General features: G+C 41.7%; 1 protein-coding gene across 12 annotated transcripts in view; it reads right to left on the bottom strand.

Annotated features, from left to right (window-relative positions):
- Positions 1–425: 425 nt before the first annotated feature.
- The window catches only part of SENP5 (SUMO specific peptidase 5), a 166,967-nt gene continuing 142,958 nt past the window's right edge, over positions 426–24,434 (bottom strand). For 8 of the 12 annotated variants that reach the window (XM_067301672.1, XM_067301674.1, XM_067301668.1 and 5 more), the window contains 9 exons: positions 16,890–18,470; positions 13,323–13,428; positions 13,024–13,171; positions 12,329–12,376; positions 10,301–10,378; positions 7,607–7,744; positions 5,827–5,910; positions 4,397–4,447; positions 426–4,304 (listed from right to left, as the gene is read on the bottom strand). In XM_067301672.1, the coding sequence (XP_067157773.1) occupies positions 4,194–4,304; positions 4,397–4,447; positions 5,827–5,910; positions 7,607–7,744; positions 10,301–10,378; positions 12,329–12,376; positions 13,024–13,171; positions 13,323–13,428; positions 16,890–17,847 (1,722 nt within the window). In that variant the 5' untranslated portion in view covers positions 17,848–18,470 and the 3' untranslated portion in view covers positions 426–4,193. Of the gene's footprint in view, positions 4,305–4,396; positions 4,448–5,826; positions 5,911–7,606; positions 7,745–10,300; positions 10,379–12,328; positions 12,377–13,023; positions 13,172–13,322; positions 13,429–16,889; positions 18,471–18,883; positions 19,019–19,047; positions 19,196–24,172; positions 24,241–24,434 lie in introns of those variants that run through there. The other 4 variants (XM_067301675.1, XM_067301677.1, XM_067301676.1 and 1 more) reach the window with 4 other exon arrangements.

Raw genomic sequence — 24,434 nt, 5'->3', positions numbered from 1 at the left:
TGTAAAATTCAGCAAAGACAAGATTTAACTCTGTAATTACATAACTAACAAGCAATGCAAGAAAGGCATTAATTTAGCTTGACCTAGAAAAGCAATTTAAGTGCTACCTGTTCTGTTGACAGATCTGTGTTTTTTTAAATGCCACCTTAGTAGGAAGTGTCTAATGCAAGATTTCTACCTTTATTTATGCAATATGTGACATCTCCAGTCTTGTATGTTGTCACAGCTCAAACCACAGTAAGTTAAATCACTGCAATGCTATGGAACAGAAAGCATCATTAGCGTATAGTTCAGAGTTATTGAACTAATCAACTGGAGAGGCTTCTCCTAACAACAGATCCCAAAACAAGCTGCTATAAACATTCCCTCAACCATCACATCAGTTGCTTTTAAAATTAAAATGAAACCAAACTGCTGAAAGAAAATAGGGTTTATGGAGAAACTCATTTTTATTACTTCACAGGAACATGGGCTTCATTTGATTCAAGAACACACCCACAAAAGACAGTTATTGGTTGAAGGAGTTAAATCCACATCACTTCCCAAGGTTTAAGTTTTCACATTAACTTCAATAAATGCTACAGTAGATAATGCCAACAGAACTCAGAGGAAGTAAAAATAAGCTAACCATTATGCTAGAGATTCAACACAAGCCAGAGACGCTTTGCAAACCTCTTTAGCTCTGCTAATCAGTGCAAGTAAAACATTCAAAACATCACCTTTACACTCAAAAGGGCCAGGGAAGAATGGAGCAACAGTACATTAGATAGCATGAAGGTCCAGCCTCTGTTCTGCAAAGTATCTAAAGGCTTAAGAATAGACATTACCTACCTTGCAGAATCAAGGCCAAGTTTTGCATTTCTTTGATTTATATCAGCTGCACAGTCATTTTAAACTATAGATTAAAGCAAACAGAAAATAGAAACTAATAATTTATTTTCAGTTGTGTTTAAGGTTTATTACAACTCAAGTAGCTTAAATGTGTCACGCATGAGATGGAGGCTTTACCAGTTCTGGGACTATTTGTATAATTCAGCATGGCTAGGCAATCGCTTCAGAACAAGTCATGAAATTTAAGCATCAGCCAAATCAGTTTAGAGTGATTTATGAAATTCTAAATATCACATTGATAGAATTGCTAATAGCCATAACTACATCCACATAAATGTGCCTCCTGTAATAAAAACACTCTACATAGCTCTGAATGCTTTAAGAAATGGTCAAATGACTACAGATTATGGAGCCCATCTCCTTTAAGGCATCAAAGACATTCTCAAGGATGAGTTAATTAGTCCAGTTTCAAAAGATACACCATTACAGAGACTAAGATTCTCACTGCCTCTGATTAATTGCAACCTTGCACCAACATACTTTGCTTACATTAGCTCTGTTTTCAATTTCCCCTCCCCCCTCCCTTTTTTTTTCCAGAGGCCTCTCACTGGTGTGTTCACAGCTGGATACTCAAGTGCAACTTCTCTACACTGCCCCATAACCAACTGGAACACTTGTCAGCAAACCTCTAGATGACGAGCAAGCAAATAAGGAGTACTTTTTAACATGCATCTTTCTCTACCCTGTTCCCCAACTCACAGGGCAGCAGATTCAAATGCAAGATCCCTCCCCTCAAGTGATCTGGTACACGTATGAAGTTGTTTCAAAGCATCTGTGTTGCTGTTAAATACAAAGTTCACAGAAATACTGTCCTTTTTGCTGATGTTACTGATAGAGGATCAAGATTTAAGACTCCTCTCAGCTTCTCATAAAGGAGGGAAGTCAGATTCCTACCACGTAGGCAGCAAGTTTCAGGAAAGGATTATCTGTGGTTCAGTGCTCCAACACATGTCCATGCAATGAAAAATGCCTGTCAGCAAGGCATCTTCCATGAAAAATAATGGGCTTCCTTGGAGGCACTGAGAATCTCCCAGGCTGGAACACTGTCACAGCAAGTCTTCCACACTTCCTTACTGAACTTGCTAAGTTTGGAAAGTAAAAACAACTTACTTATGCAGTTTTCTTTCTGTATTTCATTCCTTTTCTGCAGTAAGTCTTGCTTGAGGATTTAACTTCACTCACACATCCAAATTTGGCACTGCTCTCATGTCTCTTCCTGGCCACCCAATTCTCCCTCTTCATTTGTGTTGGTACAAACATTTACTGATAGGCTAGATGGGGCCTAGAACTCTTCTGGGTTAAGAGCAGCCTTTTGGCTGGGTTAGTTTTAATCTGGACGAGTTCAATTGGTCCTACCACATAGCTGAAGGGAAGATGAAAAAGGCAGTACCGGCTTACATGTTTTAGCTTAGCACTTGAGAAACCACATCCCAAGTTTAAATTTCCATTGAAGTCACCCTCCACTGCTCTCAGCCACTGGCCCTGAGAGGGATTCACATATAAACCATGTGCTGTGGGGTCCTGTGCCCCATACAATGGGCAAATTTATATTTGGCCAGCCTGGGTTTTAGGATTCCAATTCAGTAAATTCTCTATTTGAATTATCTAACCAAGTGCTTAAGGCCCTCCTTATCTTGCTAAAGTAAGCCAGCCCTTGCCAGCTGCCAACAAGGGGCAAGTAGGAACACACAAGGAAACTGCAGGACCTCCTTCTCCAGCATAATACATTGTGCACACACTTTCATTTCCTAGCCTGACTGCGCTTGGCACTCCCTCATTTCTCCTTGCTCCCTCCAGCAATCTAAGAGGGATTTGCACCTAGCTTGGCTCAAGCCTGAATCAATTTGCAAGACACAGGGAAGCCAAGGTGGTTTCCTCCACCAGAAGTCCAGGCTATGGACAGACACTAGATGAAGCAGTGCAATGGATGAAATTAAGCATTGAAAATAATTTTCCCCTGGGTTCAGTCCTTTAACTGGCAGAGAAACACAGTTAAAGACATTTGTTGGTGTAGCTATCCCATACAACAGTCCCTTCAGACAAAACAAGCTCTCTTCAGAAACAAGCACATCATAGTTTACAGAGCAAGGCCACAGACGAAGCATCAAGATCCACTGCTCTCACTTATCTGTGCAGCATTGCTGCCCTGGGCAAAGTTTGGTACCGGACTTGCAGGCTCCAGCCTCTCTGGAGCGGAATGACATCATTTTGTTGAGTTTGCACAGCACGCACCACAAGTGCTGTTATTCCCAAATAGACCCATCAGTGTTACTGAACAGAAACAAAGCTAGAGATGCTTGAGACAATCAAATAGCAGATGCAGCAGAAATGAATCAATTTATATTTGACCAAAGGCAAAAGCGAATGGTAAAGACAACAAGCTATGTGAGAATTGATTCGAAAACAGAACTGAAGTGAAAGATGCTGAAATGGTACATTTCAATTAATATCGTGGAACTGAAAGTGGTTCAAAGCCATTTGAGTTTTAAATGGTTACAGCCAAGGATTTTATCTTGGCATCTAAACTAACACTTCAGGACCAGCTTTATAATGCCCTTAATACACGTCATGGAAACTTCTGCAGCACACAGAAATATACTATCAGACTGGCCGAACATCTCTGTACTTTTTATTATACAGACAAGTGCTGAAGCTTTATTTGTGCAAAGGCTGCTTTTCATATATATAGACAGGCTGATAATGACAGCTGGATAATGTAAACAGAACAACTTTTTATTAGCAACTTGAACTATTTAAAAAGGGGGTCTCCACAAATCAAATCTGTAGATGAATTTGCCACCCTGAAAGAGTGGCAATTCAGTATTATACAGCCACAATGGGGAAAAATGGAATAATCAAATAGCTTCTAGCTGTTCTTTTTATGGCATTGAGTTTTTTTGATACATTCAAAGCATTATTGCATCAGAAAACAGATCATGCATCTTTATGTTTCCAGACAAATTCACCTGTATTTGTCATTTCTAGCTACATTTCAAAGGTGCACCAAATCTACAGTTTTATGTTTTTAGTTGCATGCTTTGCCTATATGCATGCTTAGATAATAAATATTAAATACAGGAAAGAATGTAAGAGAACAAAACAGACATTAGAAATATTTTTGTGGCAGCTCTGTTACATTCTGCCAGGTAAAGAGCTTGTCAGAAAAAGTTGAGGTAACAACAGTGGCCACACCACTCAGCTGAGAGTCGCTCAAAATTCACGGAAGTTTTCAGAAATTCAAGTACACAAACACCAGCTGCAACTTGTCAGGAATACTAGAGAAATTGGTTGGCTGTATTTTATTAGTCTATTAGCTGGCGTTCACACAGCTCCTTGTAAATCCTTTTTCTCACTCGGGGCATATCTTCCTGGGAGAACTGAAAAGGCTGGTCTAAGGCGAGGCACTTGCAGTACTGAGGGAAAGGAAAAGGCTCAATTGAAAAAAGAAGTTTACAAGATGAACAATACAGGCCACTCAAAATTTTTTTTTTTAAAGTACACTTACCTGGAGCACAAAAACCCCACAGTCACTGTCATTTTTCTGTTGTGGAATGCACTAGAAGGGAAAGAAACATGAAGCGCCATGTTAGATTTTTAGCTGTCCTTTAATTCTAAGTCCTATTTAAAATCCAGAACGAGATCCTGTAAAAAAGATTAGGGATCTTTGTTCTCAGAGCTAACTTGTTCTGCAGCACTAGAAACCGGAGTTGCAATTACTTATTCTGAGCCGAACTTTTGCAAGGTGACACTCAGCACCTTGTTAGAATAACACCTAACATTTAGAAAAATATATAACGTAGGACAGAAAGCAAATTACAGATCTTTCTCTCAAGTTTATTTTATTTTGGTGACCTATGCAGAACAGCTGCTCAATTAGTTTAAATAAATGTTTGTATAGCACTATCTGCTTTACACAGAACCAAACTAAATCAGCAAAGTCATACAGGCCTAGAAGATTATTCTCAGCATCCATGCTACTGGCAGTGGCTTTCCTCTCCCAGCCACACCAAAGGATCTCAGAAACAGAGGGCGATATGCTGTCAGGCAGCAAGGCTGAGTGAGGCAACCTCAAATGGTAACTTTCAACCTTCTTAACTTCTTCAAATGTGCTCAATTTTGATACGCAGCACTAAAAAGCCCCACTCACTAGTGTTACTATGTCTCTAGCGCTCAAAGGGGAAAAGTAATTTTCCTCAGCTCCCAGATCTTCCACTTGACAGAATGGAAGAGGACAAACTGACTACACAGGGTGTGCATGAGTGTGCAGGGAAATCATTTCATCACTGTATCAGCACCTAAAAATAATCTTGGGCAAGCAGGGAGCTGTTGGGAGTGTGTCTAGTGTGCAATGACCTGTTTTATATCTTTGAAGCCATTATGGGAGGGTTACGCAAATCACAGATTCCCTCATTTGCACTACATACAAGTTGTTCCCTTTTATGGCTGCCAGACTTTGTTTACTTGTGATCAAAATGTGTCACAGACAGCTCGGGAGACCAAAGCCTTCCATCCACAGAGAATATAAAATACAGGCAGTAACAGCATTAGCCTGTTCGCTCTCTCACCAAATCCCACCCATTTGACATGATTTGGGACAGTCCCTTCTGGAGAAGTCAGGAAGCTGAATCTCCAGCTCATTCAGTCCTTGACCTTGTGCCAACACGGGCAACAGCTACAGGTTTTGCTGCATGGGTATTTAATTGACTAGAGATTAGGCTCAGATCACCAAGTCACTTACAGAAAGTATTAAAGACCTGATGGGAGCTGAATGAGCAGAGTACTAATTAGCTTGTGTAGCCGCTTGTGTAGCTCCTATCACGCTGCCTACAGTCAGTATAAAATAATTTCCTACTTGTAAAAATATGCCAGTTTAGAAACAGTGTCCTAGAGTCTCCCAGAAGGTCCAACTGCAGGGCTTCAGGTGCTGGCATTTACCTTTGTCACAGCAGTCTGCCAACCCTGAAGAAACTCAGGGCGATTCTTCTCTTTTGCTTCAGTCAGCAGATACTTTCTAATGTTCTTTAAAAGGAGATTAAAAAGGAACAGTATTATTCACCAGTTAAAGTACAGGAGAAAGACACTGACATCTTCCTTGGCATCCTTTTGACAATGAGGATGAATTTCAGGTGAGTGTTAAGTATAAGGATCTGAGCTCAGACCTAGAGGTAAGGACATAACTCTGGTGGGTACTGTACCTTCTACCATCAAAGCTCATCTTGGTCTTTCAAGGGAGCTTTAACACTTCTCACTCCCACTGTACACCGGTATATTTAATACTAGACTAGATGTAGCGCTAAGACAGAGTGATTGTGCTCTCGGATCTGGAGAGATACTACACGGTCCAGCACATGTTTTTTACCGACTCATTCACCTGACACTGAGGCCCTTACATTCAAGATAATAGCATTTTCAGCTTGAATCTCAATACGAAAAGCTTTGTGTTCTGCAGCTCATCAGCAAAGCTCCAGGGAGTGTTTTAGTGACATATAGGAAAAAAAGTTTAACAAGCGAAGGGAAGAAGAGAAGGAAGCAAGGTAAATGAACCTCTGGTCTTGAGTTAAGCAAATCCTTCTACTTTTCTGTAAGCAGGCTGGTGTTTAATAGTACAGTTTAAACACACATTCCAGCACACTAACATTCACCTTAGTCCCACGCATCACAGGGGAGTTCTGCATATTGATCCCCTCAACCCCCCAAAAGGCAGGAATAAGCGTCTCTCATTTGTGAGACAGCTAAGGGCAAATCCCTTGCCCAGAGAGGGATGGGATAGGCCACACCGCAAAACTGCAGGAGACTGTAGCGCTGCTGAGAGGGACCCCTGGTTTATGCAGCAAGTTCAGAAGCTAGAGAGCATAAGGCCACTCCCTCCCAGTTCAAACATGAGCTTCAACATCAGCAAATGCCAGCAGGGAACAAGTATCTCCATTCAGATGTCCTAGCTGTGAGCTCTCCTGGGTACAATAATTACTACTCCGCTGTAAACCAACAACTACACACACTTAAAAGTAGAGGGCTGCTGCATCAAGCAGGCAATTAAGCTGACAAAATTAGCCTTTGTAAGAGGGTCATTATGATTTGCTAGTCCCAGCAAAAGCTTCCTGACTGCTCTGTACCAGAAAGACTGATGCTTTAACTCCAGTATTCAGGTAAGAGCTTCAAAAGGTTGCTGGGTTATAATCAGGGGTACACACCCTGACTCGGTGTGGACAGGAAAAAGGCAACGCACTATAATAGCACAGTAACAGGTAAAGCACACCGGGCAGCACTACAGCCTCTTCAGTCCTGTTCTCCCAGCCAGGCACCCTCCCCCAGAAAGGACCAAGATTCATCATTTCCTAAAGACAGAAGTCCGCTAATGTTTTAAGAGCTGCTTTTGCTCTGCTTCTCACTAGTCTGCTTCCCTATGTCACTATGCTTTGAGACCCTGCTTTTTGTGGGAGTGACAAGACAGAGCAACAAAAGGTGGGCTGATTACATGGTCAGGCTATTTAAGCAATAGGCAATCCGTCCTCAGTTCCCAGGTCTGGTGTGGATTTGCTCTATGACCCTCTAGGTCCATCCGTCAGACTCCTCCTTAGCAGAACAAGCTAATTCTCATCTGTGGCAGGAAAACAGCAAAACACACTGCATTTAAAGTTTAAGGATAAACTGACAGAGGGGTTTTGTTCATTTTTAAGAAATCAGTTCAAACTTTGCAAACAGCTGTCACTCTTACCTCTACACAAAACTTAAAATGAATGCCTTGGGAATCATAAAACGAAATAATTCGATTGGGGATGTTCACAGTAATGAGGGACCAGTGGACTTCCAGGTGAATAGGAATCAACAAGAGAGCCTTTTTGAAAAAGTCCACCTGGCAAGAAGAACAACATACATTAGAAACAGTTCCACAGGCAGGACACAGGAAAGCATGAGACAAATTGTATTTAAGTCTTCTCTCCACCAATCCCTAATTGAAGTCTTCTTTTTCACCCTCCACTCCTCCAAAACATTCTTCGTGTTTCTCTCACGCATAGCTCATTAGCAGGCACAAACATACAGTTATGGTCTGTAAAACACCTAAGGAGCATTGTACAGTACCAGAGTTAGGGACCACTGTATTTCCAGCAAAGCCTGCTCACATTACACTTGAAAGTTTATGGTGAAGTGGGACTTGTTTTAAGTAATGCTGGTAATACAACTCAAGTTAGGTCAATTACTTCTCTTTTGTAATGACATTCTTGCAGTATAAACGCCACTGATTTATATCAGACTTGCATCACAGTGACAGATTAAGCAGTTGTGATTAAAAACACCCCACAAAAACAGCAAGCTGGTGCAGTTTTCTGACTCCCTCTGCTGTAACACGGGCTATGTCACTCTCAGAGCAGCACCTACAAGGAGTGCAAGATGCTTTGGTAAGCAAGGGAAGGGAGACGGGCGAAGACAGCAGAGATTCATGCTTTGTTAAATTTAATCTTGTAGCAGACAAGGGAAGTTCTGAAGTACAGAATAAGCAGGATCAGACACAACACCCCTGGTGTCTCTGCAGACAAGTCCCTTTACACTTTGGAAGCTAGTCATAAGACAGGGCCTTCCATAATCTTCTTTCTCATAGCCTCTCTCTAAACAGATATCTAATTGCTGCAGTTTCAGTGGAACAGAAATAGGACACAAATAGAGGAACTCATCCTATGGAAAGATTCGCGTGCTGCCTTTTTTAAGCACTATGAAATTTGAACAGAGCATAATTGCTGCTGTACCGGTACAAGACAGGTCATTTGCAAGAAAGAAAAGTACTCTTTTTGAGTAACAACAAGAAACCGAAGGCATGAAAAGGTCTGAGCATTCACAGCAGTTATCCGCGGAGCCTTGCTCATGATACTATTTTGATTGTCAGAGGCACCTACTATGCCTGCTCCCACCTGCAGAAACTGCTGCCTGACCAGATTACAGCACACTTAGTACACAACAATCCATCATGCTCAAGCAGGAGAAGCAGGGAGATGTCAGCCAGCAGCAAGCCCAGCCCACAAAGGAAAACTGAAATAAGACAAATGAACTATGCTGACAGAGTCTGACGTGCAGCAACGGCAGAGCCAAGCTAAATTCAAGGGTCCTCATGTGACTCCAGCTTTGGGTTTGCTGCAGGGGTGCAAACCTTTGGCAGAAAAATGGAAACAGGCTGCCAAAAGATGGAAGTGTCTTAACCAAGACCTGATGTACAGAAAGGGCTGTGGCAGCCTAGAGTCACTTCACCTAGACAGCGCTGAGTCAGCTAGCCAACATGACAGTGAATCAGAGCAGGAGTGCCGATCTCATCAGCGGCCAGACCAGACAGATATGAACAGGAGGTCTGATACCACTTCAGCTAGATGCACAAGAACGCATCCTTCTGGGCTCTATCCCGAAAGAGCATAATGCATTTATAGAACCTTGTAAAATACTCGTGTTTATAAGGGAGAAACAAGTTCGCCTTAATTGCATACTGCAGGAGGAAGCAGTCTACCTGCATCTTTCCAATGGAAATGGCTGAGATAGCTTTAGAGATTTTTCAGGAATTTACATAACTGTCCTGTTCTCATCTGGGCACTCCTCAGTAGCAACGCAAACATGGGTTCTGCTTTCAGAAAGCGGAGAAAATCGGTTTTCTTTTTTAAATCCAGCAGTAATAAGCACCAATAAAATATGCTTTGATTTAGTGTCTCTTTAAAGTGATTTTAATAAATGATATGAATAGATTTTATATTTGGACATTGAGTTCATCTCTAGCATTTCACAGATGTGTGCTATTTAAGTGCTTCTGCAAAAAGATCATATATTCAGATGTGGCTCTTGATTAGTAGTGTCTCATCTCCCATATTAGAAAGGCCAAATGTTCACAGGAGAAAAGTGCTCTTTATATTAGCTGCCCCAGTAAAATATCACAACCACGATACAGCATAGGTTCTGGAAAGCAAGGTGAATTTTGTCCTTGTCATACAAACAACAGTTTGGCCTATTAACTATTGCTCTAATATCTGCTCTCTAGTATCTGTACATGTTACTAAGCAGTAATAATTTGTTTTTATCAAACGGCTCCAGTTTGAGATAAAAGGAAACAGGATTAAGCCTGCTCTCCTGTAGACTAGTGGACTGGGCACTGTCAGGAGCAGTAAGAGACAGTTCTGGCAGCTAAATAAACAGCTTGCATGAATACACCCAAGGAATTAACCTACCACCTAAGATATAGCCATTCACAAAATACATTTTCAGAACATAATCATACTAACTTGAACAGTATCACTGTGCTTTTTTTTTAAACCACACCCAATTTTGCATAGCTCCTAACCCCATTCTTTGCATATAAGGCATCATACCCAATTTCAAGCTAGTGGTTCAACCCAGCCCAAAAGAATCAGAGCATTGACTACATGGAATTAAAAGATACCTTTTTAGTCCATCGTTTTACCCCATTATATCCTTTGGTTACGAGCTGTCTATGAAAAAAGCTGTTAAAGAAATGAACCTAAAAAAAGAGAGAGGAGGAATGAGCACAGAAATTTTCATGCATAGTCATTCCCTCTCCCCAAGGATAACTTAAACAAAACAACTTTTAATGAGGCAATATTTGATGCAGGTTTAGAAACAGAACCCCAATAGGGATAAACAACACTAGAGATGTTTTACCAAGCCCAAACTTTTGCTGTTCTTTGAAGAACAGATAGAGCAAGCCTTGTTGCCCCATAACATGTGATATAAATCACTGCTGCATTTATATTTACACTTTGATATCTCCAGGCATATCATATCTAATCTTTCGTTGAGGGTAGGCTGGGGAGAAGAACACGAGGATAAGGAGTTGCAACTTTTGTTTTTCTCTCCTTTCCAAAGATTAAGGAAGAGATCATTGGACTGGGAAAGCTGGGGTGGTAGAGAAGGGAATAACTTCTGCTTTCAGTTGCTAGAGGCTCTGAGACTCAAAAATAATTTTTTTTTGATCAAAAAAGTTATGAGATTTAATCCAGCATGATCATTTGTATTCAACTGCCATAGCCAGCTCCAGACTTCAGACAAAAGCAATATTCTGTTAGTTAAAAGCATTTTTAAGTTATACCACATCTGTTCTGCGAGTAACTAAAAACCTACATTTATGGCAAGAGACTGTAGACTTGTATTAAAAAAATTATTTAGCTCCAGGTTAACACTATTATCCCTGTGCTTAGCTTCTTGCAATTACAGGAACAGATTAATATAAATGCAAACCTGCGACATCTGTTTTTAATAATTCTGCTAGAGCAGAGGTGGTAGAAGGCTTGAGTTATTACTTGAAAAAAGTTAAGAGAATTCTGCATCTGAAAATGCAGGCTAACACCCATTAGCTATGCCAACAGACTTCAAAACCACATTCTGAGGTACTAGCACAAGATCTCCCAGGAGGATTTCAATTATGCGCTATGAAAAAAAGCAGGCACAAGCAAACAGATACAATCTCCAATACCTCAACCCTAGTTCACGCTCAGGAAGTACACAGAATATTAATGAAGAATCACCATCAACACCAATCAAAGCAACAATGCTCTTTCTTCTGAGCTTGAAGATTTTAAGCATTACATTCTGCAGCGCTGATCTAAAAATGGCTTTGCTTGGTTCTTCCTTTGTGGTCTCACCTGCAAATTGTTCAGCTCTACTAGTAAACAGATGGTTCTTTATAATTGCCACTGCTGCAAGTGCAAGTCACAGAAGGTGTGGGGGGGATTTATTTATTTATTTAAGTGTCCTATGTACTACCATCAACAGTTAGAGGCATTGCAATTAGAAAGCAGTTAGCATTCTGTTGAGGATGCACAAACCAGAAAAGTCCTGCAAAGTCAACACTGCTGAGGAACCAAGCAGCCATGTGTTAATTCACATTCACTGGACAGGCAGCTGTAGCTGTTTGAGGTGTTACTATTACTGCCCCACAGCTGGGGCGGGGGGGGAGGCAGGGGCAAGTAGCACATGTGCATGGTTCAGATGCTACCATTCATGGCCTGTCATCACAGCAGAAATCCATCTTCAGGGGAAATTTCATCTAAGATTGGACTGTGAACCAGGGCATGGATAAAGCGCTTTAGAAGCAGGTATGATGGAGACGGAAAGCTCTAGAGGAGAGGGGACCGTGGGGTGGGGAAAGCAAAGCAGGGCACCTGCCTTCCGCAGGTAGGTCAGTAACACCAGGCTACCACAGAGCCCACCTGCAGAGCTAATCCAACAATTTCCTGAAACAAGAGCAACAGCACTGGAAACTATTTTAGTGCAGCAAGGAAACAAAATTTGAGCTGCAGATAGCCAAAAGGGTGTTGTTTATACTGTAATCAAACCACTTGGCACATCATTTTGAGCTAAATCTTGATCTTGTATCCTAAATATTCAGTGTTTCACCTTTCCCACTCAGTCTTTCATTAGTTACATTTGCATAAAAACAAAAACCCCTCACCTTTTCAGGGACTGCATCCATTATGAGTTCACCATACATGTTAATTACCTGTAAGAGTTAGTAGATATTGAATATGTACAGAATAATTTTGTAAAACTAAAATTCACAAGTTTCCATAAAAAGTAGGACTTTTCACACTTAAAACAGTAATAAGGAGGTGAGCAATTATAGTAACATTTTGCTATAGTCTGGAGGACAAGCACTCTGGAACTAATAATGGCCTGCCAGGACAGAGACTGTATTACTTGCTCCTTGAAGGCTGCCTCGATTTGAAAGAGTTTAATTCAATTTAGTTTACTGGTGCATGTCCTGGGCATTGCAACCTTCTTGTTTTTTTGGCTATGGGCCACAGCCTGCTGCTTCACTCTGCTGGTCTTGTATTCTGCTTTTCTAATATTAAGCTAAGGGGGGGGAGGGGGAATGTACACTTTAGTGTATATGGGTAACCATTATTTTCTCAAAATAGTGCATCATTTTCTCAAAAAGGAAATGATTTAGTTGTAATACTTCCTGTCTTCCAGACCTGTAATCACTATTACTGCACCTGCCACTGTAAAAGCCCCTCAACACTTTCTTTTGCCTCCCAACTAAGGATAATCTTTAGGTATAATGCAGCAGTATGCGAGCTACTGATACACTAACATTTAAGGGCTAGAAAGGGGTAAAGAACCACATAAACACCAACCATTGCTAACCTGGTCATTCAGCCAGTTCTGGCCTTCCAGTGTAGCTAAATCGTCCATATCTAGCATGTGCTTATTATAGAAGACCCGGAAATTGCAAGTGGAGGATTTTGGATGTTTTTCCCGATACTTCATGATTTCCCTGGTGATAAAAGGTTTTCTAAAACAGGATTGAAGAGGCAGAAAGAAATAAGTCAATGTCAAGGTCATACCAAATGGACTTCTATTCCGTGAGGTGTTCCAGATGGAGCGTGCATTAGCAATGCAAGCAATTTTTCCTTTACAAAGTCTAGAATGTTACTGCTACACACCTATGGGAGAAATCTTCATTAAAGACTTCTTTTAATCTTCCCATGACATCTTTTTCACAGAGTGGAACTAAACTGCCATATTTCTTCATAACTTCATCTAGGAATCCTTTAAATACACCAGAAAAATTAAAGTGCAAACATGTAAAAGAAAAAGCCTCTGAGTTCACTGGACCAATAAAGCAGTCATTTCTACCAAGTATTAGCAGCAAAGCATTCGGCACCCAACCAGACAGCACCGCACATGGCAAAAATTAAATAAAAGGGGGCGGGGGGTGGAAGAGAGGACAAGAACAGGAAGGCAGGAATCTGATCACTCAGCTTTACAGGAAAAGCTCAGACCCCGTTCTTGCCATATACAGATTCCTACATCAAACTAATTACACCAGTACTAAGAGGAGGATCCAACCCACTGCCTATTTCAATTAGCGTCTAAAGTAATTCTAGTGCAACATGAAAGACCATCACCTTCTGCAACAGTTTTCATTGAGAACTCAATATCTTATCCTTACAGTATGCAGATTTGCTCTCCTCAACTGTAAACATCCCCAGTCAGCAGACTTGCAGTCTGTTCAGCTCCTCAGTTGCCACCATAGCAAGTGGAAAATACACTAGATTCACAGCAAGTTTAATTCCTTTACCCTAATATTCTAGGGATGCCATTTGAGGTGTCATGGTCAGCCATATCAGCCTGACATTGTCTGGAAAAGCACTGGGCAACCAAAACACCAAAGATATTAACTGAAAAGTAAGAGATGAATGCTGGAGGGGTTAAAACACACCCTAAGAAATTGATTTTCATACAGATGACAAGACCAGAACAGTGGAGACATAAATCCCACCCAAGCATCCAAAACCACATTGAGAATGAAAGAATAGAACAACAGGATTTCAGCACTTAGAGAACAAGAAAAAAGCCAAATTCTTCAGCTTTCCAAAAATGAATTTTAAAATGCAGCAAAAAACATGTGTTCTATATACAGAAATAAAGCTAGATCCCTGAACAGAGTCCAGAGAAATTGTTCTAATCCAAATTCCAGTACTTCTCTCAGCCCCTGTGTATGACAGGAGAGAATATCACTGGATATTGTGATGTTCAGCTCCCTGCTTATTAGGCTTTAATGATATTGCCTGGAATCTTTCAAGGATAGAGATGGAAAGAAGACAAGAGAAACATCTGACAGAATAAAGTGCCAGAGAAACAGCAGTCAGAAAAAAACAAAAAAAGAGAGACCAAGAACAAAATGCAAGGAGACAAGAAAAGTAGTGAAGATATAGCAAGAAATACACCTGGATGTGAGAGAAGGAAGGGAGGATTCAAGAGCAAGATCAGACAACAAGGAAGCATCCATCACTGGAAGATATCCTTCACTGCAACTCTGCCACACTTACCTAACAACTTTTATCCCTTGCATCTTAGACGACTGAAATGAAGGATATTTTGCACTCTAGCTACAAGTCTAGATAGAAAACGCATGGGGCTTAGAAGTCTACCTCACTTTTAATACATAAAATTTTAAAAAGCTTTTTATTCATACACACACAAAAAGGATTATTCTTGGAGTTACAATCACAGTAGTAAAGCTCTAGAAAGTTTTAGCAGACATCTAGCTAGATTTTGACCTCATTTGAGTTGGTGTAACTAAAAAACTTGAGGAAAGTTCAAGTTCCGAAGTTCAGATCTGATGTGAGATCAGGCTACCATCACAAACAATTTACCATGGAGTCCTGTTAGATACTTAGTTGTACATTAGAGTGCACTAAATGTTGCAGCCCATTAGCATCCAATTTCAGCTGCTGCAGAGAAGTTCAAAATCCTGAGAGCATCCATAACACTTATGACATCTCCTTCATGCATCTATACTAGGAACTTTTGCCAGGTTAGCACTATCACTTTGGGGTATAGTTAACTGTTAACGCTCCTATACAGGCAAGAACTCATGTACATAGTTATACCCATATTAAAACGCTTTTGTAGCCCTTCTCTCAGCTGAGAAAACTCAAAAGCGCTATGCTATGAGCATGAACTGTAGTAAGTTGTTAGTTTCTGCCAGGAACACTGATGTACTGATATCAATAAGTCTTTCCTAGTGGAGACCTAGCTTCAGCCCTCAGAGGGGAATCCTGAAATGGAAGCTGTTCACACCTATTTTCAAAAGTTAAGTAAGAATTCACTGAAAAATCGTGAAGTGTTGGAAAGTTGGTTGCCATCATAAATATTCTGGTTTTTTTTTAGAAGTTATTCAGGCCTCCCATGAACAGGAACATGAGGGCTTATCAGACCCCAAAACTTTAACCTTTGTCACCCTGACGCAATCTTGGTTCTCTGTTGCAAGAAGGACTACATCCCTTTTTCTGCTGGACAAACTTTAAAACTCCACTGCAGAAACAGCCTGTTTGTTGTAGTACCGCAGTTTCTCAGTTTCTTACATAGTGTCAAGTCCTTGCTGGATCATGTGAAGTCAACCACAGAGCAACCTGTCCCACACTAACTTGCATATATGGATATGGAATGCTAAATCATCTTGTGCATCCAATTTGTCATTCTTTCACATTATGCTTTAGAGAATCAACTACAAAATTCCAGGGGCAGGGAAAGGCAGGAGTTCTAGGCAAGGACAAAGGGGAGAAAAGAAAAAAGAGCATGTCAAACCCCACAGTATTTTTTGTTTGTTTGTTTTAAATTAGATGACACCAGCTTCAGGTTTGTGGGAATCCATAAAGCCAACTTTCCCAAAAGTAGACTTCTTATCAGAACCCCACTGGACTTGAATGTTATATTAATTAAGGGTACTAGATGACAGCGTTAGCTTACTAATCCTTACGTTATATAAGTATCCTGATACACACAAGACAATGATTACAACTTTAACCATATTCATATTAGAGACTATCAAATTATGCATGCCTAGCATTGACTAAAAATCCCAAAGCCTTTCGCTAAACAAGCTCCAGAAGGACAAGTCTTGCCTTTCTTCTTAATTAAATCTTATCAGACAATTTTTTAATCTACTTATCAATAATCATGGAGAGAAATGAGTGTAAGATGACCAGCATCTGGCTATAAAACATGAGATAATGGAATTACATGGTTTAGTTTCAGTTTAGGACAGAGCAGAAGGTGAGTAAATAAGATTGGGAGACAGTATTAGAACACTAAGGGTTTTCAAAAATCAAGTTAATAGTAGTAATTATCACCCATTTTAAAAATTTGGAAGTTTTAACCCCACATCATCTTCTGAAACCACATGGTAAGAGATATTTAAAATGTCTATCAATAATCCTGCACAAAGCATCCAATTAAATTACATTGTATTATCTAAAAAAATAAGCACACGCACCATTCAACAATCCCCCCAAAACAGCTTTTCAGCTAAGCATTAATTTGGCCTTCCTTCATGCAACCCTCCTCTTTGCAGCCTCATCTCATTAAGCGTTACGCTAAGCATCTTTTAGAACTCACAGTGAGAAACCACTTTAATAAATGAATTAAAGCAACATATAAACTTGATGGTACATTCAGCAGTTTTCAGGATCTGCTGGAAGCCCTAAGATGTGTAAGAGGTATACCACAAAGCCACGTTGTCAACTGCTCATCAGCCACCCGGGAAGCTTTCTGACTGTTCCTTTTGCCTCCCTTCCAAGTTCCCGATTTTAGTCCTGTGCTTTCTGGTGAAGGCTCCTCAAGAGGACTTTTACAGTAAGGGTGATCTAGTAACTTTGTGCTAAAAATGTCCAGGTTTAAAGAGCCCTCTACTTCCATTTGGCTAGAGCTGTCCTCACTTTGTGCCAGCTCCATGGATAAAGGTCCATTTGCAAAATCATCATTCACATCAGAATCCTGCAAGGAGGATTGTAACAGTATCATTTCATCTACACTCATAACCTGATTAGATTCTGCATCATCTTGACCTGAAATAGCAATTTCTTTTTCTGTCACAGAGATGAAAAGGTCAGAGCAATGATCCTCTGCCAGAGCCTCGTCTGTCTCCACCTCGTGCAAGGTCTCTGCCTCCAGAGAAGCTCTAGCATGCAGTTCTGGTTGGACAGCATCAGCACTGCCATCCTGACCTCTGGATTCTGGCTCCTCAGAACACAGCTCAGTACATGGTAACACATCCTGCGTACAGCAGATCTCGGATGCACATATTTCATTCTCCTCACCTAAAGAGTCAGGTGTATTACTGTTCATATCTGATAAGCTGTACTGGTTCCAAAGACAGTTACTTTTAAATTTCCAGTAGGAAAGCCAATTACACAATCCACCTTCAAAGTCCCGCTGGAGAGTCTCTTGATGGTCCTTTGTAACTTTCTCCACCTGCCTTGGCTTGATTTTTCTTGATTTGCAGGTTCCGCCTCTTGCTCGAAGTTTTGGGGATTTTATAATTCTATACCGAAACCTAACCATAGAAAGTTTCTTATGCATCATAAACAAAGATCTCTTTTTTACAGTATGATGGTTAAATTTGGACCTCTTTATAGTTGTCAAGGGGACACAAGTTCCATTCCACTCCCTTTGCAACAGCATTTCCTTTTACAGTTGTTTGAAACTACTAGGACTGTGTTGCCCTCACCATTATTTCTCTCTTCCCCATTACACACAAAACCATCTTTCATCACAGGTAAGGCAGCACCATGCAGCATACTACATGCGACATAATGGATATTGACTCAGATGCTATCAAGAACAGCATCAGTTTCTAATTCTTTGTTCAAGGGATCTTCATGCTGAAAGGATTCATTGTTGAGGGTTTTTTTACTGCTTCAGCAGATGGGTTTTTGGTTTTACCATAGGGACAGGACCTTCCTGCCCTCAGTATTTTTGCAATGAAACCGCCATGTTCAACAGTAGGTTTTTGATAGGTTTTGGCATTTAGAAGCGCATCAGGAGCCCACCTGCACTGGGGCTCAAGTGCCTTCCTTCTGCACTGGAGTCTTGGGTGCAATTTGTTGCGATTTAAGGTCACAATTAGCTGAGCATGCTGTCTTTTCTTCTTAGCTAGGAAAAAATACTTTTGGAAGTGGTATTTCCTGAGCTCCCAAAATCCAGGGGTCCATCTTCTAGACTGGGCAAGCAACTGACTTCTTTTATAAAGCAAGTTTCTTCTATGTTCTTTCATTTTTCTGCTGCATTATGATCTTGAAAAACAGCTGAAAGAATAAGGGAAATGAATTCAGAGTTATCTGAAGGGTAACATAACAGCAAAACACTAAAGGCACATTCCTCAGGCAACATGCCTATCTAAAATTCCACCCGCCTCCCAAACAATTCCACATTCCCTAGGACATTCTCGCCCATACCAAAAGGAAAAAAAACCACTGGAGCTGCAACAGCTCAGCACATAAGCAGGCTCTTTTCTCATTTACCTTCCCCTGAGGTAGAATAATAAACAGGTAATCCCTACCCAGCCCACCCTCCCTATATCTAATTTTTGACTCTCTGGCCTCAGGTGAAATCTCTCTCAATAGCCAGGTCATAAAGCACAGTTAATTAGCTTGTCTCAAAAGGCTTTTAAAAAACAAAACACTGAAGTCCAAGTTAGTCAACAAGTGTGTGCTGATACCTGATTCCGTCAGCACAATACAGAGTGAATGCTTGTTTTTGTGCAGTAAGTGTTGGCAGACATTATGTTCATGCACTTGCAGAGTTCTTTCACTTAAAGTAACAGCAATTCACATATTGCAACAAGAAACTTTGATGCTCTGTTTGAAGAATGGCACAGCTTACTCTACGAAATGGTTCCTCTGTTGCTTACTCCATAAGACAACACCATAAGCTGCCATTATTGGTGTTTATCATTGCATTAACCAGCATCTTGCATTAGCATTGCTTTAATGAAGCTCCTTTTCCCACTAAAAACCTGCATCTCAAAGCATGCAATAAGGACACATCTGAGACTTTCCAAGTGTACGAATTCAAAGCCCGCATAGTAATATCTGTGCCTGCATAGCACTATCTGTTCGGCCCCACTAGACAGCACACAGTTCATAGACTAGAAGTAGTAACTCAAAGGTATATATACTACAGATAGATGTGTCAGAAGCGAAAGGAAAAGGCATCATCCACACAAAGAAAGGATGTTTCGTACAAATTGTCCCAGTCTCACCAAGTACATCACTTACTGTATTTCAAAAGGGCTCATACTTTTGCCCAAGTTCAGAAGTGACAATAAGGGTGCTCAAGAAGCTACAGTCCAGCTATTCATTTGGATTTTGCTCCCTTCCTCTCACTAAACAATTGTTACTGACTTAAGAACTACTATTACAAGTTTTTACATAGCCATGTTAGACTCAAGCATGACATGTAGGGACCATCTACAGCTTAAAATAAAGGAGCCTTTAAATGTAAATAAAACACTAATAACTTGGACTTTAAAGGCAAAAATGAATATTAGGCACCTGCCAAAACAGGCATTTAAAATCAGATTTAACAAGCTCTTCTGTATTTTTAAATCTACCAGATTTTATACATAACTAGGAGGTGGCAACTTTTGGAAGGGTGGGGAAGGGAAGAATAGAAGCATGAGGATAAAGAACATCATTTAGCCCTCTGGTAGGTGTTCCCTTCATATAAAAAACAATCAGGAGTTCACTACCTACAACTTAGAAAGGAAACAGACTATCTTCATTGACAGAGATGTGGAAGACAGTACAGCCTCACAGTATAAATGCTGCAATGGATTTAGCTCTTTTGTAGCCTTCTATTAATCACCACACAACTTAGTTATCAAGAAATTGGACATAATATCTCATCAAGCCAATTTTCTCATATGTTCTCCTATGGCCTTTACATGTTTCTCTAACCTAGATCCAGTTTATGCCTGCTTTTATACTATGAACTCTACGTGTCTGTCTACTGGGTACTCTACCTGCAAAACATTCTTTGAGTGGACCTAGTTAATATCAGCCAAACTACACTCTTGCTAAGACAGCTCATACCAACCACACTTTCATCCAGGTACGATAACAAAAAAAAAACATTTAATGCAATCTATTCTTTCCCACCTTCCCCTTTTCAAAAAATCAAATTTGAATCTGGTTTCCTTTAAAACAAAGGTCTCCAAGGAGCAGTTAGTCCAAATCCCAGGGACTATAACAGTTCACTTTTCTAATAGCAGTATTACTTAAAGTGGCAAAAGATAATCTGTACACAAATATTTAATTGAAAGTTGCTGCTTGGAGAACTTACTTATCAGTACTACAAGAGCATTACTGGTTTTACCTGGCAACATAAATCACCAAGGCAAAAATGCAGTTTAAAGTGCACTGCAAGAAAAAGAACTGAAGTGAGCAATTCAAAACTAAAAATAAAGCAAGTGCATGCTCATACTTTAGAACTAGCATGAAAATCACCATAGCCTAAAGCCAAAACATAGAGGCACTATTTAGGTCTTTACCAGACTGTAGTCAAGGAAGCCTTGCCTAGCTTATGCTTCAGTTGTAACTGCACCACCTAAAGTTTAGGAACCTGAAGAGAAAGTCGCAATTAAGCCAAATACATTGAAATAGGTGAAAAACTGTGAGGACAATGAATTTACACCATTAGAAGAGTCATTTGACTAGTATAAGCCATACCTCCACTACACAGTGATGCTGTCAAGACTATCCAGACCAGCAAAACCTTTTAAATCCAGAAAAGTCCAAGATGTATACCTTCAAAGACCATTAAGAGAAAGGAATTTACTGCCATTAGCTCTCACCCTTTCAGCTTTTTTTGGCATATCATCCACTAATTATTTAATATTAAAAGGCATGATCTCTTTTGCACTGAAAACAGACAACCCTGCACAGTTATAGCTCTGTACCAATGGCAAATTCTGGTTATTAAAGCTTTGTACTCAAAGCTTTAAAAAAACATGTTTGGGAGCCATTCAATGCTTAAGTTTTCAGAACTAAAAAAATGATATCCCACAAGCTCTTGTAAATTACAGGCAAGCACAACTCTGTGCCAGTCTGAGGTTTAAAAAAAAAAGTCACTAAACATCTAAACAAGAAGAATATAGGAACAAACTCTCAGAAGGCCCTTGATCCTACACTCAGTAATAAATTCAGTGCAGATACATGCTATATTTTAGTGAGAGCAATTAACATCACACTCTATTTGCAACTTAGATGCTTGCAGCTTATGTCACCTTCATTGAAATTAAGCACTGCAGGAGACACAGCATATTTGCATCTTTCACCAATTTCAAGCCTGCTGCAGTTTAACCACTAATCTTTGGCAGTCCTGTTTATTTTCAGTAGTTTTAGAGTCCAGGTTTTGACTAGAAAGCCCAAGAACAGGAAAGGCAGTCCCAGCCAGTGCTGCTAACAGCATTCTAACCAAGGTCTCTAGCTGACACCTGAAGTGTCAGACCACAGGAACCCTTCGTCCCCACATGCACAGAACAAACCTCGAACAGTCCTTATACTGCAGCAGCACAGCTACTCAGTACCCAGAACATAACAAGCAGTACGGGGCCATTTCAGGGCGCCCAGACAGCAGATCAAGAGCCACATGCAGCTGGTGAGCAATTCAAATACAGTTCACATATAATTTCTGCAAGAACTCAGCAAGCCCAGGGACTGCCTTTCCCACTGGAGATCTAAGGCAGGCTCTCAGGGACAGAAGACGAGCAGGAAGGAGAATGGGCTTGAGGCTGGAGATTTGGGATATGCTGTGCAAGTAGTGCGCTGAACAGGGGCTCTGCAGCGTGTTGTGAGAGCAGAAGATGGGGTCCCCTGCCCCCACCATGGACTGCAGATTTGGAAAGAGATAGAGGAAGCTGGGTAAGGGTGTCTCTTGAAACCAGTGCATGGTCAGAATTAAGCTGGTATGGTCAGGAAGTCTGAAACCGATTCAGTTCGTACATGCAGAAGTACTGCAAGTTCACAGCACTGGGAACTATCTCCTCTTTGCTTCCTTTTCTGACCTGCTTAGCACATTTCTGTGAAATGCTAACCAAATATTAAGTTTTGACCTAGAGGTGAAAAAGGCCCTAGGGAAACACACTTTAACAAAACACTAACATATTAACACAAGACTCTACAGAAACTGCCAAAGTTCAAAATTACCAATTCACAGGACACGATGAAACAAAACAGGGTATGGAGTTGACGACCTCAGTTATCATAGGCAGCTATTGTAAAGGCTTGAACTCCTACATTTAGTTTGGTCTCTTCTCTTCCTTCAACTACCACTTTTCGGGAACCAACTCAGAATCTCACCCAATTGGCTAGACATCTGCTAAATTTACTTCTGGCAAGATCATTATAATTTACTTATGTCAATGCCTTCCTCTAGGCTAAACCGGATTAGTGGAGATGTGTAGATCAGATAAAAATGCAGAAGAGAAACACTGCCACAAATCAGTCAGAGCAAGGAAAGAAAAAAAATTCCTAGATTAAAGAGTCCAAATTTACTCTTTGTACAAGTAAGGCACAGAAGCACAGAAAGTCTTTTTTAATCTTCAAGTTTTAAATTGATTTTAATGGCATATTGTTCAAATTTTGTCCATATTTCCTGAACACCTTTCCAAGCAGAATCATGGAAGTAGCTAAAACACACTATTAATCCTTATTATCCAAGCTTAGTAAAAACAGGAACTAGAATTTCAGAGTCCCTTCACATATCAGGGATCAAGGGTCTCCCTGACTTTTTTTTTTTTTTTTTTTTATTACAAGACTTTCCTTAACACTTGTACAGTTTTAGGGTTATTAAACACACTGACACACACCATCCAAAAGCTTTGGGAAAAGATAAATTCGCTACTCATATTAGTGACACACATGCAGATAAGCAAAAGTAGAGAGGGCTGTTACCAAAGGTAATCGGCTTCTCTGAATGTTTTGGCTAGAACAGTTTCTCTAGTTTAGACACGGCTCGAGGAGGCACACTTTAGTTCAGTCTAGCCCTCAGTTGAGGAACACTGCTCTGCTTCTTTCTACCCTGAAGTTCAGCGCTCCCACATGGGACAGACATCTCTGCTGAGTTCCCAACTGCTGCCTGACCAGCACAGCCCTGTTTGGAAAGGCGCGGCGAGGGGTGAACAAACAGCACTGGAGCAGATAAGTTGTCTGCTTACACAACAAAGCAGCAAGGCTGGGAGGCTCTGCAAGCAAGAGATAACTAGGGAGCAGAAAAGAGGACTTGAAAGCCCAGTAATAAGAGAAGATAAAAAAAGAAGTCTTGCAATAGCAAAAAATCCCCAAATTTCTTATCTCTTCCCTCTGCTTTCTCCAGCCTCCCTAGTGCCCAGTTCCGTCAATGCCCCAGGCTCTCCAGCTCTTGTATTTATCCAGGCTAAAGAGCCTAACCATGCTCCCTAGAAGAGACTGGCACTTCGTGACCCAACACCAGCTCAGCATTTTCCCTGACCTCCTTATTCCCGCTAACACAGTTAAATCATTGTGACAACGCTAACCAGGAACCAAGGAACAGCCCGTGCCACACAACGCCTACAGACTAAGTAGGAGGCAGAAACGAAGAGATACACTGGGAAACACAGCTGCAGGCCCTGCACCCCTTCGGCCTTCAACGAGGCAGCTGACCGCCCCGCTACCGCCGCCGCTTCGGGAGAGCACGGCGCCGGGCTGCCCGGCCCGAGCCCCCGCCAGCCGTCGGCCACCACGGCAGGAGCGAGCCCGGCGCAGGCCAGGCCGGAGCTGCACCGCAGGGAGCTGCGGGGCGGGCAGCGCCCGGCGCCTCCCGCACCCCCGGAGCGCCCTGGGCTCCGCACCCCAGGAGCCGTGCGAGCCCGCTCCCCGCAGCCGGCCTCCCGGCGAGGCGGCGGCCCGCCCGCGGGGCGCCCCACAGAGCGGGCCGGCGCCAACCGCCGTAACGGCCGCGCCACGCCGCCCCCGCCTCATCTCACCTCTGCCCGCCGGCGCCGCCCGGCGCGTCCCGGCCGCTGCCAGGGCCGCGCTCCGCCCCGCCCCCCGCCCTGCCGCACGCCGGGGCCACGCGTGCGCACTGCGCCGGCGCGTCACCCCTGCGACCGTTGGGCGGGGGGGCGGGGCCGCGCAACGGCTGTCGAGGTCGCGCGCGTGCGCCCCGCGCTGCGCCTTAAAGGGGTCGCGTGGCGGCGAAGGGCCGTTGGCCGTCGGTGTGGCCGGGGCTGGCTCTGCGCTGCTGGC

This window comes from Apteryx mantelli, chromosome 9 (genome assembly GCF_036417845.1).
Source record: "Apteryx mantelli isolate bAptMan1 chromosome 9, bAptMan1.hap1, whole genome shotgun sequence".
NCBI classification, from domain to species: Eukaryota; Metazoa; Chordata; class Aves; order Apterygiformes; family Apterygidae; genus Apteryx; species Apteryx mantelli.
This window is presented reverse-complemented; position numbering and strand designations above follow the sequence as displayed.